Source organism: Dermochelys coriacea, chromosome 10, assembly GCF_009764565.3.
Source record: "Dermochelys coriacea isolate rDerCor1 chromosome 10, rDerCor1.pri.v4, whole genome shotgun sequence".
Lineage (NCBI taxonomy): Eukaryota > Metazoa > Chordata > Testudines > Dermochelyidae > Dermochelys > Dermochelys coriacea.
In genome coordinates this window covers 43,380,583-43,396,618 of record NC_050077.1, presented here as the reverse complement: position 1 = coordinate 43,396,618, position 16,036 = coordinate 43,380,583, and the positions used below count along the sequence as shown (strand labels likewise).

At 50.2% G+C, this 16,036-nt stretch overlaps 1 protein-coding gene across 6 annotated transcripts in view; it reads right to left on the bottom strand.

Moving 5' to 3' along the window:
• Positions 1 to 1,665: 1,665 nt before the first annotated feature.
• Positions 1,666 to 16,036, bottom strand: part of HEXA (hexosaminidase subunit alpha) — a 29,243-nt gene continuing 14,872 nt past the window's right edge. For 4 of the 6 annotated variants that reach the window (XM_038418904.2, XM_043493425.1, XM_043493426.1 and 1 more), the window contains 9 exons: positions 14,673 to 14,774; positions 12,994 to 13,126; positions 11,589 to 11,769; positions 10,831 to 10,917; positions 10,303 to 10,375; positions 8,749 to 8,929; positions 8,193 to 8,283; positions 3,946 to 4,050; positions 1,666 to 3,327 (listed from right to left, as the gene is read on the bottom strand). In XM_038418904.2, the coding sequence (XP_038274832.2) occupies positions 3,264 to 3,327; positions 3,946 to 4,050; positions 8,193 to 8,283; positions 8,749 to 8,929; positions 10,303 to 10,375; positions 10,831 to 10,917; positions 11,589 to 11,769; positions 12,994 to 13,126; positions 14,673 to 14,774 (1,017 nt within the window). In that variant the 3' untranslated portion in view covers positions 1,666 to 3,263. Of the gene's footprint in view, positions 3,328 to 3,945; positions 4,051 to 6,906; positions 7,001 to 7,890; positions 8,089 to 8,192; positions 8,284 to 8,748; positions 8,930 to 10,302; positions 10,376 to 10,830; positions 10,918 to 11,588; positions 11,770 to 12,993; positions 13,127 to 14,672; positions 14,775 to 16,036 lie in introns of all 6 variants that reach the window. The other 2 variants (XR_006274616.1, XR_006274615.1) reach the window with 2 other exon arrangements.

Sequence of the window (16,036 nt, the reverse complement as noted above, 5' to 3'; positions counted from 1 at the left end):
CCAAATGTGATCATTGTCCACAGGCCTCTACCTCCCCCAGCCTTGTGACTGCGCCCGGAAGCCTGGCTGAGGGATGACAGAGTGGGGTTACACTCAGAAATCGATACCACAAAGGGGAAGCCAGGCATGATCCCCAGCAGAGTCACCCAGAGCTGGGTCACCAGGCCAGGCGGCGTTTGGCCTCCAAAGCAGGGAGCAGCAGGCCCCAGGTTGTTCTGGTCTTAGCTCAAGAACTGGGTTTTGCAGGATTATGCCAGGGCTCTTTATGTGCTGTCTCCCTCTCCTATCCCACTCAATGCTGCTCCCAGTGCCCATGCTGCCACCCAGGCAGGGCCGTCCCTGCTTTCCCCCCACCCCCATCCTCCCGCAGGGGGTCTGGGCTGTGCTCAAAGCCTGCAGGGCCTGGGAAGCCCACCCCACCTAGAGAAGTTATGATATTGCTTTAAAAATCATGAGATTTTTTTTAAAAAAAAAGAAATGTTGGTATCTTTTTATTTCCCTTGTGGAGTTTTGAGCCCTGAGGGATCATGTTTTCAAGCTTATTTCCGCACTGAGGGCTTGAAGTTTTTAAAATGAAAGCTGAGATCTCACATAACCCCAGGACTCCAGGAGTTGGGGCTTCAAGAAAAAACACCAAGTAGTACCACTCTCACAATGAAATCATGAGAGTTGGCAACACCTTTTAAGATAAAAACGTATCTGGATTTTCCAGAAAATTGCTCTCAATAAGTTGTATGATGTTTAAAACAGTTACAAACCTACATGGATAAAAGAAATACTACTGCCTAGCTCTTCTATACTGCTTTTCATCCATAGACCTCAAAGCATTTTTATCATCCCCATTTTACAGATGGGGAAACTGAGGCATGGAGAGGGATAAGTGACTTGCCCAAGGTTACCCAGCAGGCCTATAGCAGAGCCAGGAATAGAACCCAGGCCTTGAGTTCCAGTCCAGTGCTCTAACCACTACAAAACACGGCTTTCCAGTGATCTTTATAATAAAAATCATGCATATTAAACCACTTGCAACTAAAGGCACCAATTTTTAATACTGCGTTTGGGAAGTCTACCTCCCTCAGCAGAGGCTGTGTGGCACAATTCAGTGTACTTTGAAGACAGTAGTTTCCTGTTTTCTTTTTTGTTTTGTTTTTTAGTAACACACATTGTAGGCAAATTAATTTACCTCAGTCTTTAAATCAGATACAGTGTTTAGGCTGTTTCAACTGTTCTTACCCTGTAGGTCATGGCACTGCCCAGATTGCTGCCTGGAAGGGGCACCCTGCTATGGAAAAGGCTGGGATTTGCAACACTATTTCATATTATAATGCAGGGTCCCTGGAAATGCTCCCTCTTATTCCCTCCATTTAATAGCACCCTCCATGGACATGGGCCAGTACTGAGGGCTTTAGCTTGGCAGTGATTTTAACCTTTTTTCATTTGCAAACTCCTAAAACATTTCCAATTAAGGTATGGATCCCTTTGGAAATATTAGACACAGACTACGGACCCCCAAGGGTCCACAGACAACAGGCTGAAAACCACTGGCCTACGTAAACAGCAGATCTCCCAAGACTGTCCCCTAGTGGTGACAGGAAGGACTGCAGAAATAATAGTCCCTGTAAGAATATACTCTAGAACTAGAGATCAAAAATAAATTCAAACTCAGCCACTTCTGGATATTTTTAATTAAAATTTAACAATCATAACATCTGAACAGTTGTAGAGAAGTGACAGTACAGCAGTGGCTCATTTAAAGCAAAGTCACATAGTGTTCCTACAGTGCAGCATCTTGTCCAGTTCAGAAAAATTAACCCAAAACCAGACACCAGTTGTATCGGTAGGGGCTTTCACCAGGAGATCCTAGCTGTCAAAGACAAGTGTCTCAACTTACTGATCATCTAGTGAACAGCTGAGCTGGTCCCTGCCTCTAGGAGTGTACAATCAATTCAATGAAGATGAGAAGAAGATAAATCTGAGCCGACCCTTACTGCAGGGACTCAAACCCTGGGAGGTTGGATACGCTGACTGACTCCTGTGTGAGGCTGCATACCCGACAAGGAGACTGGCCAGTGAGGGCCCAGCTGGGATTGTAATATCAGTGGGCAATTCCCTCAGAGCTTCCTGAAAAGGAGAAGGCAAGAAGGAAGCTGAGGGAGGAATCTGGAGTTATTGCCTCATAGAGGCTTGGGGGGGGGCACTCTCTTTAGACAGGCAAGAGAAGAAGGCAGCATCCAGGGTAAGGAGCAGAGATGGTGGCATGAAGAGGAAAACACAACTGGGCTGCAGGCAGAGTTAGGAGGAACAAAGGGAAAAGAAACAGCAGAATAAACAAGGGCTGGGCTGAATGGCTAGTCCCCACTAACAGCTTGTGCATTGGTGCGGAGAGAATCTTACATGCCAATAGTGTGTCCACACTAGGAAAGAAGGGGGAAGAGGTTACCACACGGTAACAGCTTAGCATGGAGAAAGTAGTCTGCAGTTTTAACACCTTCAGTGGTCAAGGTAAAAGCTAGGCGGAGCCTAAGGTTTCATCCGACCAACTAAGACTACAACTGCCTGCCCCACCTGGCTAAACCCCTTGTGCCCCCAAGACCTGAGACAGACACAGACCAGTCACAAGCTATACAGTTAGGCACACAGCGCGAGCCAAGCCAGCCTGGCTTCCCAGCAATATCATCATGCTCAGGCATGTTCGGGACAGGGAGCAAATCCTGAGTTGAGGCCTCTGCTCCCGGAGGTAGGCAGGCATGGAGGTAGACAGGAGTGGAGCCGTTCTGCTGCACTAGGAGTCGGGTGCAGTGTACAGGCAGGGCAGGGTCTGCAGGTTCCCCTGCTGGAGCGGAGCAGGGGGTGTCCGCTCTGAAGTGACTCTTACACTGGTACTGCGGCACTGCATATGTCTCTACAAAGTAAAGAGGGTTTGTAGCTGCCAACCGGCAGCTCCAACCTGGGCTCTTCCACACACCAAACCCTGTGCATCCCCAGTGCAATAGCTAACGTGAGCTACCCTGCTGTGGATGGGCCAGGAGCCTCACACAGCCTGCCCCAGCACTGGGACAGACTGGAAAGGCACCTTCTCTCTTTGGAACTCCTTCTTTATTGGATTTAAAATTCTAACAGTAGAAAAAAGGCAAAGTATCTAAATCAGCTCATTGCAAGAACAAGAGCAACAGGGACGTCCTGTAGCACATGGGAGCAGCTATCGTCTGAGATACACACACAGCATGCAGGGCGAAGGGGTGGGGGGCAGCTGAGCTCTCCGTTCAGAAGCCACTGTATTCAGGATCACAGTATCCTGTAAAGAGAGGTTGAGCCTGGATGCCTCGCCTGGAATAGAAAAGAGACAGGAATATTACACGGAACCCATTCAGGCTTCCAGTCCTTAAAGGGGACGGAGTTACTCTTAACCCTTTGGTGCCCTGATGAGGGTGATGTGCTGAAGTACAGGGTTCATTTCTTCTCTCTCCTGCATACTGAAGTTTTGAGGTATCTGATGATAGTTTAGGGCTCAGGAAAGTGAGGGATAAGACCAGTTTTCACAGGCTAAGCAGGATGGAGCCTGGTCTCTACTTGAAGGGAGACCCTCAAGAAAAATCCACATGCTACAAGAAGCAGTGCTGGCAACTCTGTAGGGAGTGCTCTGCCATTGAATCAGCACTGAACCAATGCTTCAGCATGGCACTAGGGGTGCTGTGCTGCTGTGTGATGTCATCTACGAGAGTTGGCAAACTAAGGTCCTGACCCCTCATAGGCATTAATGATGCCATGGCACTTTGCATAACCCCAGTGCCCTGGTGAAATCACAGCAGCCAGTTACAGCCTGCCTCCCCTGATTCCCTAGCAGCTCCAAAGGGACTCACTGCTGCCCCACCCCAGAGGTGACTGAGTGATTTCCTGTATCTAGCTGGGGTCTTAGATGAAAGGAGCTATGCCAGTCACAATTACCTGAGCAGTGTGCAGCGGAAATTTGCCAGTCGTCTATACGCATCTTGCAGACCTCTCACAGTCTTATTGCTCCACAGTCTCTCAGCTATGGCCCCAGCTCTTGGCCTTGAGGAAATGAGATGCAAAGATGTGTTACTCTACGCTGGAAGTCAGAGGGCTCTAAAAGCAGGCGCTCCCAAACACTCCTGCACTGAACTGTGAGATGAAACTGTTCCTACTGAGGCAGAAATGCAGGGATGTCAGCAGAAAAGCCGGACTAACCTCCTGGGGAACGCAAAGGGCTACAGTAGCAATCCCTGCGAGTGAAGAGGCATTACTAACACCCAGGCTGCTATACTTTGCTATACGTGGGGTCAGCACAGACATGATTTACAAAAGGCTCTCCAAGGCCAGGAAAAATTGGAACAATGATGGAGGTGGCTGAGGAGCTGTGAGAAGAAGAATGTCAAATATGCCTTGAATATTATTAGTAACTATTAGTCCTTAAGACCCTAAAAGAGAAAAGCAACCATTCTATTCCCTTCTCCATGACAACCAGGATTGCACCTACAACTCCTTCGCCTGTTCCAAATGTTAGCTCCTCCTAAAGGAACTCAAGGCAACACGAGATCAACATCCATCTCCAGAGTGCAAGACAGATGGGGTTAAGAAACCTCAGACCCCCAGAAATAAGAAATAGGAAACACAAACTCTGCAAGCTCTTGTTACTCAGGCAAGTTCCTCTCATGACCTGCATGTGGACAGAGCATCTTGTGATGCTAGCTGGCTGCTATGAACACCCCCTTTCTCTTGCCCATAAAATCCCGAAGGAACCCCTTGCTTTCCGACAGCAGTGATCATTAGCCTATTTCATCCTAGGAGCAAATTAAGTGCCAGAAACTTTTCTGTGGAAGAGGGGAGCAACTATAAATCAAATAAACTGTTCAAATAGTAGCTTACTGTGAGACCCAAAAAACTAAAGGTTCCACAGGACAAACTTCCCAATACCCCAAGAAATCCAAATCAACTAGCTTTCACCCCAAATTTTCAGATGTACATTTGCTTGCTTTATAAATCAAATGCACCCTCTCTCCAGTCTTGTTCCTTCAAAATATTTTCTCTTGTATTGTAAACCCTCAGGGATGTGAAATGCTGAATATATAATCAAAGAATGAATGGACTAGATCCACTAAATTTAGCAGAACTATAAGGGATTTTGTTGGTTTTCTTTCTTAATGATAGTTGCACTCTAGAAGTGATATTAATTGTAAAGAACAAGGAGGAAAAAGACCATTGACAGATATAAGCACCTATACAGGGCACAGCTTTGAAATATTGAAAGAAATTGCTTAAAGGGGAGAAAATTCCAATTAACAGTAGAGATTAATAGAGAACTACAATCCTTGAAATGAAGAACAAAAGCCTCTGATAAAAAGCTTCTGATGAAAAAAAAAAAAAACATTTACTGGATATCGAGGGAAGCAGCAGGAAAACTGAGCGCTGAAATGTGAGTTTGTTTGGTCAGTATCCAATTGGAAATAAAAGCCATGCCCCCTCCAACACTCCCTGTCCCTGAAAAGGTGTAAAACTGAGGTCACTGTGGGGGTGGGGCTCAGTTTGCTGAACCTTCTCTCCAAAAAATACTGCAGAAGCGAGATTCAATACCAGACACCTGACCAGCCCCTGGAATGGGCAGACTTTCCCTTTCCAGGGTTCCCAGCACAAAGGAGAGATGAGATTTCATTTCAGAGATTCTATTTCTTTCTGTTCTTTAAATAAAAACTTGAAAGTTCCCTTGTTGAGTCACCACCCCTTCTAGTGAGACCTCAAGGAACCCTATATTGAATATATAAAATTGGCCTAAGAGAACCTCAAATAATCATAGAATCATAGAATATCAGGGTTGGAAGGGACTTCAGAAGGTCATCTAGTCCAACCCCCTGCTCAAAGCAGGACCAATCCCCAACTAAATCATAACTTGAAGCAATTGCTTTTGATGTTTTAAACTAGTCCTTTTTGTACAAAACACTAGGACCACACTGCTAAGATTGCCTTAAAACAAGTACATCCTAACTCTTTGCAGAATTACTTGAAATATGACAAATGTACTACAGATACTAAAGAACTGATAACTGACAATTATAAGCATAATAAGAAATATTGGTTATTTGTACTATTCTATGGTATAAACAGCATGTTGTATTCAGCACACACTAGAACTTCTGACATCTAAACTTGACTATAGACTATTGATTTTTTACTTATGTGGTTCTGGCTGAATAAATAAACTTGTTGATTGGTTAAGAACAACTCAGTGTCCTGATTAGAAAAGCACTGTCCCAAGGTAAAAGTAGATCTGAAAAGAAGGCAGTGTTAATGAGTAAGCTATTGCTCCCTATACTAAATAAAAAGGAGTTCTCTGAATTATTTTCCATTCCAATATTGGCTAGAACATTTGTTCAATTGGCAAATCTAGTTTGTTAGGTTTCAGCTTTAAAATCTAACTGGCACCTGAGCAAATTAATAACATTGACCCATTCATGCTTCCACGTCACTGGGAAAGGAGAGTATCACTTACCTGCAGGATTAATGGTGTAGCTGCAGCTTAAGCCAGCACACCCAAACTAGCTTTCATCTAACTAGCTCAGGGCCCAGATTAGTGAAGCTGTGGGAGCATGGGACTTCAGCACAGACTGTACAAATCTTCCCAGAACTGCCATGGCTTCGCTGTTACTGGTACCTGAGCTAAATTAAAGCTAGCTTGGATATGTCTGCACACGTGGCAATCACACCCAGTGACTGCAGTGTAGACAGACCCTAGAAAGGTGGGTGGTGGGAAAGAAGAGAAATAGGAGTCTCTTAGCAAACAGGATGTTATGCCAGTCCATAGCCAATACACTGAGTGTACTTAAGGAAACCCCGCCTGCTGGTTCCTTGCAGATGTTCCCCCAACAAACACCAACATGCCTATCATTGCCATACCTGGAAACAGACTGAACGGGGTGGGATGGCAGAGCAGACAACACAGGATTACATGCTCACAGACGTTTTGCAGCAAAAACATGAGCCCCTGCCCCTGCACAGTAAAGTGTAAGTGGAGAAGAGGAGAAAGCTGAGCTGAGATTAACCAGTCTTTCTACAGAGGCTTTAAGAAAGGAAGGTTGGCTAAGTCCTGTATAAGGGTCCCTAAATCAGGTATTGATCAACAGTTATATTAATTCATTTAGAGCTTCTAGGGGAGAAGGCAAGAAGGAAACAAAAAGAGGATGGTAGCACGACAACCTCATAGAGGTTTTACAATGCCTCCCTCCTGGGGGAGGTAATGAGTCGCACAGGGCCTAGAGAATATTAGCTGACACCTCTCCTTTGCTAACTGAGCTGGGGGGTCTGGAGCAGGCCAGTTTGGCATGAGAATGACAAGAGCAGAGCAAAGCCACTGGTCTGGTGGGACAACATTTTAAGTCAACGTAATTATTTTTTATTTTTATAATAATTTAGCAAGTGAGTGTTTAAAAAAAAAAAGCCATTGGAAAACAAGAGCTCAAGGAACCACTTTGTGCCCAGCCTATGGTAACAGCCCAGTTAACTCTGCTCCAGCAGGAACTGGAGACTGTAAATAATTCAGGCCATTCTGTTCAGCACAAGGCAGTCAGATGGAGGTTGGATTCACTGTAAGGCACAAGGACCAAAGTCTGGTACCATTCAGCACCCAAAAGATGGGGACTCTAAAGCACTGAAGCACAGTTGCTCATCTACAAAGGTTGCATGTGTGCCTTCCACCCAGGGCCTGTGCATTTACAGTGGATACAAGCCCAACTGGAAGGCTGCTGTCTGCTAAGATCTGCCAGTACATCTACATTCTGAAAAAAGGGAATCCTGCACTACACCGCCTTCCTCCCATAGAGCATCGTGCTTGGGACAGGTCCCCTACACCCTGAGCTGCTACGGATGCTGTGACGCATTCACCATAACGTGGGGCTTCCCTCTGTGGAGTTTCACTATATCCAAGCAGACAGCCATAAATCCAGGTTTACAGGTGAGCCAGCCACTACAGCGATGGGAGACAGATCAGGAAACCACCACACCTGCTGTACTCCCACTGAGACACAGGGGCCCAATTCTCTTCTTCCCACAATCTCACCCTATTGGCCCCAGTGGAGTTCCCTGCAATTTACACAATGCAGTGGGCAATCGGGCCAAGGACCATCGTCCATGTTAGAAGAGAAGGGCTCAATCCAGCCCCCCACCACTCTGATGGGTTCTCTTACCAGAGCCTGGGCGTCAGGTTAGTTACATCCACATATTCACCCCACATGCAGGCCTCTCCGCCAATCACCAGCTCCTTCTGCTCAGGGCTGCCTGTCAAAAAAGACACTTGCTTGAATGACAAAAGATCAGAAGATGGGATGTGACCCACAGAGCAGTGGGTGGCATGTCCCCTCTGTTCCCGCACACAGAGAGGAGTCTGTTATAGCCTCCAGCTACAGAGCATAGCTAATCAGCTCAAGCTGTAGAGACTCAGGCTTCTACCCTGGAGGTCCCCGATGGCAACCATCAGCTACATGTGCTGAAGGACAGTTTGACTGTTTCACGACAGAAGGAGGCTGTTCAGTGCCCATCCCCTGACTAGCAGGGCAGCTGTCAGTCACTGGAGCCAAGGTCACAGGAACTTGTGCTCACTTGGTTCAGCAGTAGGAAGTACTTGACTGGCCTACTTGTTAGTTGACTGATCAGCCAGGACTGCTACATCACCCCCTCAACAGCCAGCTGTGTGTGAGGCCCCACAGGGGAGGCTATCACAGCCCACATGTGCAAGGGACACACCTTCAAACTCCAGAGGCTCCACCTGGTAAGCCGTCTGCCAGTCCTGCCCATATGAGATGCGGTTGAGATACCAGGGGGCAGACAGCAGGGCCCTGTAACCGGCCTTGGTGACTCGAGCCACCTCCTGCTGGTACGGCCCAGCGTTCTCCCGCCATATGTGGATGATGGTGTCTGGCTTCACCTGGCCACAAATGACAAAAATATGCATGATGCTCCATGCAAGGGGTCAGTGTGCCCCATTCCCCTAGCACACGAGAAGAGCCAGGCCAACAGCCTCCGAGGCAATCTACAGCACACAGCACTGCAAGGCACACACCACCCACGTGGGGACCTTCAGCAGGGACATGGGAACAGTGCAATTCAAGGATGACCCTCAGTTCACACGCCCAGAGCCACACACACCCCTGTGCTGTACACACTTTCCTCCTGCTAGCTCAGCCCAGGATCCTGCAGCAGAAATGGGAAGTCACTGCTGCACTGGCAATGGCAAGAGTCAACAAGACAATTCTTCTAGACAACCACACCCATACCCGACAGCAATGTTGCACAGGTACACCACGCCCTCATGTGAAACTGACCCCACGGAGGGCACTTCCGTCATCCTTCCTACTCCATGCACCCAGCCCAAAGGGTAAACTAGGAAGGATGCTCCAGCAGTCAGGGCACTGGACTAAGACACTGGACTTCCTATGTGACCTTGGTCAAGTCTCTGAGCTCTGCCTGTGCCTTAGTACCCCAAACTACAGCCCCTGCAAGCCTCCCAGTGAGAAAAAGAGTGTGAGGTGTTCAGTTACTATGGCAACGAGGGCCTGTAAGTACCTAGACAGCTCGCTCCCAGGGGAGTCCCTGCTGCTCTTCCCCTAGCGGACCCCTCTCTGACCCACACAATCCCCTCAAGGTACCAGGCAGAAGTGGCTGGCTTCAGCTGGGGAAAGAGAAGCGGAAGGGGCCTGGAGAGAGAGATGCTGGGAGTGCCTTCCTTGAGGGGGGAGCAGCAAGGCTGCAGCAGCAGGGCAGCTCTGAGTTCTCAAATGCCATGCCAGCAAGTGACAGTGCCTGGTTGTATTCCTCACCCATCCCCACCGCCAAGAGGGTCATGGTGTGAGCCAGCCCCCTGCATTGGCCTGGAATGGGTATAGTGAGCAGCTGATAGAGTAGGCTGTGACCGAATAGCCAGGTTGCGAACAGCACACCTGCTGCAAAGGGAGCTATGGGCCTAAAGGGAGAGCATGCCTGGGACAGGATCAAAGATCTGCCTCTTAAGGGATCAGGCCACAAGGAACCAGGGGAAGAGCCATGGCCAACAAACGAGGGAAAAAGCCCATGGGCAAGGGTGGAGAATTCCCCCCCCCCACCAACCCTTGGCCCAACAGCGAACCCAGTGCCTGGCAGAGCCCAGCAGGGGATGGGGCAGGAGGAGACCATGCAGTAAGCAGACATCCCTCCATCAACACACAGCCAGGCCCCTCCATTCCCAAGGCACACTGGGACACACTGCATTGGCTGTTTCTGAGAGCCAGGGGCCTGTAGCAGGGAAAACAGAGCAGCTCTCACCTTCACGCCATTATCGAACACTTCCTGCCATACTACATAGCCCTTGCCATAGGAAGAGATGATATCCAGCAGCCTGGAGCCAGGAGAGAAGCAGTACAGAATAAACAGCTCCCCCACCACTGAGCTGCAGTGACCAAGGAGAGTCCAGCCAGAGCCTCCATCACTCAAGTCAGGGCCTATGTCTAGACAGGAACATTACCTAGGCCAGGTGCTTACCTTGGTTCTCTCCCTTCCCCATCCCAAGGCAGGTCCTAAGCTGGGCTCCCAGTCCATCACCCACCCACTATCGAGAGCCATCACCAACCCTGGACCCCTTTGGGGTAAACTCTCCACACAGCCTGTGTGGGACAAGGTGTGGTGGGGCCATACCCAGGTACCAGCTTTGGAGTGGTGGGGGGTATTCTCAAGGTGGCCTGCTCCCCAGGAGGAAATATAGAGTGGTGGGGTGGATGTGCGAGCCACGGAAGGCACACTGGTGGTGCTGCAGCTGTTGCTCTCTGCAGGCCCCTGTAACGGAACAGACCTCACCTCTGGATGTAGAAAGACTCCAGTTTGGCGTAGTCTTGGCCAAACCCCATCCTCTGCATGAAGGTCTGGATTTCTGGATTCGACCTCCTGCGCGTCAAAGAGAGGAGCAATATGAAAGCACAGGCCACGCTGTCGAGTGTCCAGCGCCCTGGAGACATGTGCCGAGAGCAACAGGAAGGAGAGCGAGTCACGGGGCTGCTGTGCCGCAATGGCCATCTCTACAGGGTGGGAGGGATCGTCCCCAATGGCCCGAAGGATGCAAGCCCGAGAGCTGTCTCTGGATGGGCTGGTGGTGTCTGCTTCCCTCGGGCTAATGTCTCTTGCCTTGTATAGTAAGACAAAGGTTGGGGGCTGATTTGTTTTATTAGGCCAAGAGTGACTGCTAGTGAGGAAGGATGGTCTGTGGCCAAGGCACAACTCGGAGGACCCGGGTTGTGTTCCCAGCTCTACCACAAACACAGCATGACCTCATGCCTCTCTCTGCCTCAGTTTCCCCTCTGATAATAGCACTGCCCTGCCTCCCTGTCTCTTTTCTATTTAGCCTGGAAGCTCCCTGAGGCAGGGACTGTCTCTCACTGTGTTTACATACAGTGCCTAGCACAGCAAGGTGCCAATCTCATTTTGGGCTTCTAAGCACTGCTATAATCCAGACCATTCCTAGCTAGTGATCAGAATCAACAGTCCAAGGTCATTTATCCCATGGACTTGTCCCTGTTATCCTGGCCGCCGTCGAGCAGCTACAAAGAAGCGTAACCCACCAGCAGGTGAAGTCAACTTCGTCGCCGCCAAGGTGGAGGTAGAAGTCTGGGAACACAGTGCTGATCTCCCTAAAGAGCTCTGTCATGAACTGGTAAGTGGTGTTGAGGATGGGGTTGACTGGCCCGTGGACCCCGGAGGGAATCGAGCCTGCATAGCAGGGCGTCAGCAAGCCCGGAGCACCTGGATCAATACCAAAAAATGCTGTAAGAAAGAGTTTACGTGCCACCAAGTTCTGGGTCACTGGCTGGCCAATGCCGCCTGCTACTCCCCACCACTGAACGGGACAGCCAGGCAACTCTAGGCACAGCAAACAAGGGGGTCAGGGAGAGGAGAAAACAAAGGCTCCACCCAGGACAGGCAGCTGCTTGGTTGGAACTATCTTCTCCCATCTCATGCTTCAGTAACGCACATGCCAGCGCACAGCCCCCAACACCAAGCGAGCATGTCCCAGCCACAGATCTCAACACACAGCACAAAAGTGGGGTATGTCCCATCATCCCGCTGGACAGGGGCAGACTGCGGCACAGAGAGGGGAAGTGAGGTACCCAAGGTAAGCCAGCAGGTCAGTGGCAGAACTGGGAACAGACCCAGACCTCTGGACTCCCAGTCCAGTGCTTCATCTGGGTCAGGCAGCCTCAAGTATGCCAAGTAAGGCTGAGAACTCTGCAGCTGCGCTGGAACAGGTAGCTGTGTGCAGGGAGTCATCTCTGCAGGATGGGAAGGGGCCAGAACCTGACCCCCTCCACACCAGGCTCTTAGCATACGTGAGGAGATGGACTGGGAAATGCAACAGTTACATGGATTAAGGTCCCACAAGGGGGTGATGGCTCCAGACGATTGTGCTCCGAAAGGAAAGCACAGTACTAACTGACTGGAAGGACGTGGACTAGCCAAGATCTGGAATTCTCCTCCCCTTGCCTAAATCTTGTGTTCATTAATGGGCCTGGACCGGATTACGCCCCCCCCACACACACACCCCATCCCCTCCCTTACAAATTCAGTGCTTGTGAAGCAGATTAGCAAGCAATGTTCTGAGACAGGCATGGAGCAGGTGTGTGCTGAGATGAGCTGAGGTGTATTGGCACAGGCGTTGAGGGCCCAGGACTGGGATAGCAAGGATGCTGTAGGTCAGGAATGAGGTACACAGTTTGGGGAGGAGAGCACAAACAGCCTGTATTATGCCTGGTTATATCTTCCCCTGAGTTCCTCACACCCACCAGACAAGCGGACAGGATAGCTAAGAGCAAGTTACTGGCCAGGCCCAGGCTCTGACAAAGGGATGCACACACATTGAGCTGGATATCTGTGCTAAGACCTAGATCGCTGAGACCCATCTTTGGGCACAACCACAGAATCCCCAACTTACCCTTTGCTCTGGGGCCTCGGGCAGGCCCCATTTCTTACCTGGGCCCCAAGAGCGGGTGTGGCCAGGGGTGTCAAACTCCGAAATGACTCGGATCCCACGCAGCCTGGCGTACTCAATCACCAGCTTCACGTCGTTCATTGTGTACACGTGGGTGACGGGATTGTAAGCCCCCTGGGAGGGCACAGGAATCACAGGTCCCTACTGCTCCAGTGTGCGCCCATTCAGACCCACCCCGCCTACCGTTAGCCATCGCCAATAGTCAGCTTCCCACTGCGCTGACAGGAAAGGCTCCGTGCCTGACCAGAGCAACCTGTAATGATTGGAAAGCTTTGGTGCAGTGCACAGACCTCTGCCTCCCTCCCACAACAGTACCAGCTGGGCAGCAGCCACTGCCAGCACCACTTCCCACTTGGGGCGGTGGAGTCTGGATAGACAACCCCTGCCAAGTAACTGGCTGCACTTTATGTGCTCCCCCAGCAGGCCAGCGTGTGGTTGGGAATTCCTCCTGCCACGCTGCAACCCAGCCCGGGTTTCCAGGCTGACCAGCAAGTTTCCAGGAACTGCATAAGTTCTTTCCTCACATCTGTTCTGACACAGCCATGTAAGAACGAAGGAAGATGGGCAGCTGCCCCGGGGGACCCAGATCTGTCCCCAGGGCTGCTAGCAAGGAAGCTATTGCTCGTTACAGGTCACCAGCATTGCTCCTTACATTCTAGGGTGAAATCAGAGCAGGGGTTCTCAAACTTCATTGCACCGCGACCCCCTTCTGACAACAAAAATTACTGCACGACCCCAGGAGGGGGGACTGAAGCCTGAACCCACCCAAGCCCTAACCCTGCCCCCCGGGTAGGGTGGAGGGCAAGCCAAAGCCCCAGGCCTTCAGTCCCAGGCAGGGGGCATGTAATTTGAGCCCTGATGCCCAGGGCGGAAGCCATCAGGCTTCAGCTTCAGCCCCGGGCAGTGGGTCTCAGGCTTCGGCCCCAGCAAGTCTAAGCCAGCCCTGGTGACCCCATTAAAATGGGGTTGATACCCACTTTGGGGTCCCAACCCACAGTTTGAGAACAGCTGAATTAGAAAATACGGTTCTTAAACTGAGACCAGTTATGCCGGCTAAACTGCAGCACATGGCCAGGGTCTCTCCATTCGCAGCCCTAGACCTGTATTCCCTGCTATCCCAGCTCTGACCCCACACAGCATTGCCCGTGCACCTCAATCCTGCCCTAAACCGCCCCGCTATCCCAGCTCTGGATCTGTCAGACACCAACACTGCCAATTATGCTAAGTTATGCATGTTGCGATTCAGTGATGCAAGTATTGTCCAGGGCCTAGACTGAGACCACTGGACTCATTTCATTTGTGATCCAGGCTTCTATTTCAAACCTGATCTTTCCTTGCAACACAAAGCCAAAGAATGCATGATACTGCAGTTTCTAACAGAGGAGGTACTAACAGAATCAGGTGCTGAGGGTAGCATAGAGGTTTGGCCTGATGGCATATGGGCTGAGGACCCCCTTTTACATAGAGAGCACATGCACAGAGATATCCATCAGGAGAGGACAAAGAATATGGGGCCAACTTCTCCTTTGCAGGACACAGGGGATTCCCACTAGCTTTAATGGGGACCCCAGATATTAATGGTGGGAGAACAGGACCCCTGGTGCTTGCTCTGAGAGCATGTCAGAGTTTAGGGAGCCACACAGGGAACGGGATGCGCTACCTTTCGGCTGAGCTCCGGGAAGGCTGCGCTCTCATACGGGAAGGAGGGGTCATCCACGATGTGCCAGTGAAATACGTTGAACTTGTTATAAGCCATGACGTCCTGGGGAGCCATAAGAGAGCAACAGGATTCAGACAAACACACCCACGGCCTACACGGGCAGCTCAGCCAGCCTGCTTTCGTGCACCCTTCTATGTCAAAGTGGCCTCCCAACGGGGATCAGGGTACCCAGGGCTATTCCCTCTCGACTTACATTTGGAACAAACTCCAATCACAAAAACAGGCTCATACACACACACAAGCCCTTCCAGCTCCCTCTGGGATCTGAGAGTCACGGGGGATATACCCATTGTCACTGGTAAGAGGTTCTGCAGGTCAAGGGCGGCCCTTGACACTTGTGAAACTGCGACAGGATCTGCACAGGAGGAACTGATGGAAAAGAACTGTGTTGCCAATGCAAGGGAATCCTGCATTAGGCCTTTTACCTTGGCTTGGCAGGGCTACAAGCACAGTACAGCCTGGGTTTTGTCAGTAAGGTTGGCAACTAAGACTCCAAGCACAAAGGGGGGACACCAGTAAGGGCCATTTTTCAGAGCCAAACACCAATCTGAGGAGTGGCTGGAAATATTCTATTTCAGACTAATGCTCTGGGGTCCCTTGCTAAGGGACAGAGTTAAACGGACCTTCCCACGGCTCCTTACGTTTCTCCAAGCCCTAAATCACTCTCTCCTTCTCTGTCATTTTCAGAATCAAAGATTCGAAGGGCAGAAGGGACCATTATATCATCTGGTCTGACCTCCTGAATAGCACAGGCCAGGGAATTTCACCCAGTTACTCCTGAAGCTAACCCAACAGGTTTAATCCCTCTTCTCCTCCCTTTCAGTTAAGTTGGGAATCATTTAAAGAGACACTAGTCCATCTCAAGACTGCCCCTCACTCGTTACTGTAAACCGAGCTTGTCCTGCTCTAGGAACTGCTTTGCATTTGGTTCTATGAAAGGGACACCAGCATCATGAGAGGGTGAGAGAGATTAGGCCCAAGGAGGTGAACGAATCTCTCATTTACAAAGATCCTGTAAACAAGGCCAAATAAGGAAATACCCTAGGCACAGCACAGACAGGCCCCAGGGGTACTCCCTTTGAACAGTAACTCCTCACTTAAAGTCATCCCAGTTAACTCTGTTTCGTTATTAGGTTGCTGATCTATTAGAGAACATATCTGTTTAAAGTCACGCAATGTTCCGTTATAAGGTTGTTTGGTTCGCCCCGCTCCACCCACCCACCTGGTGCTCCTGCCAGGGAGCAGTGTTGGGGTACGGGGGCTTGCCCCATTCCCCCCGCCTGGTGCTCCTGCCAGGGAGAGGG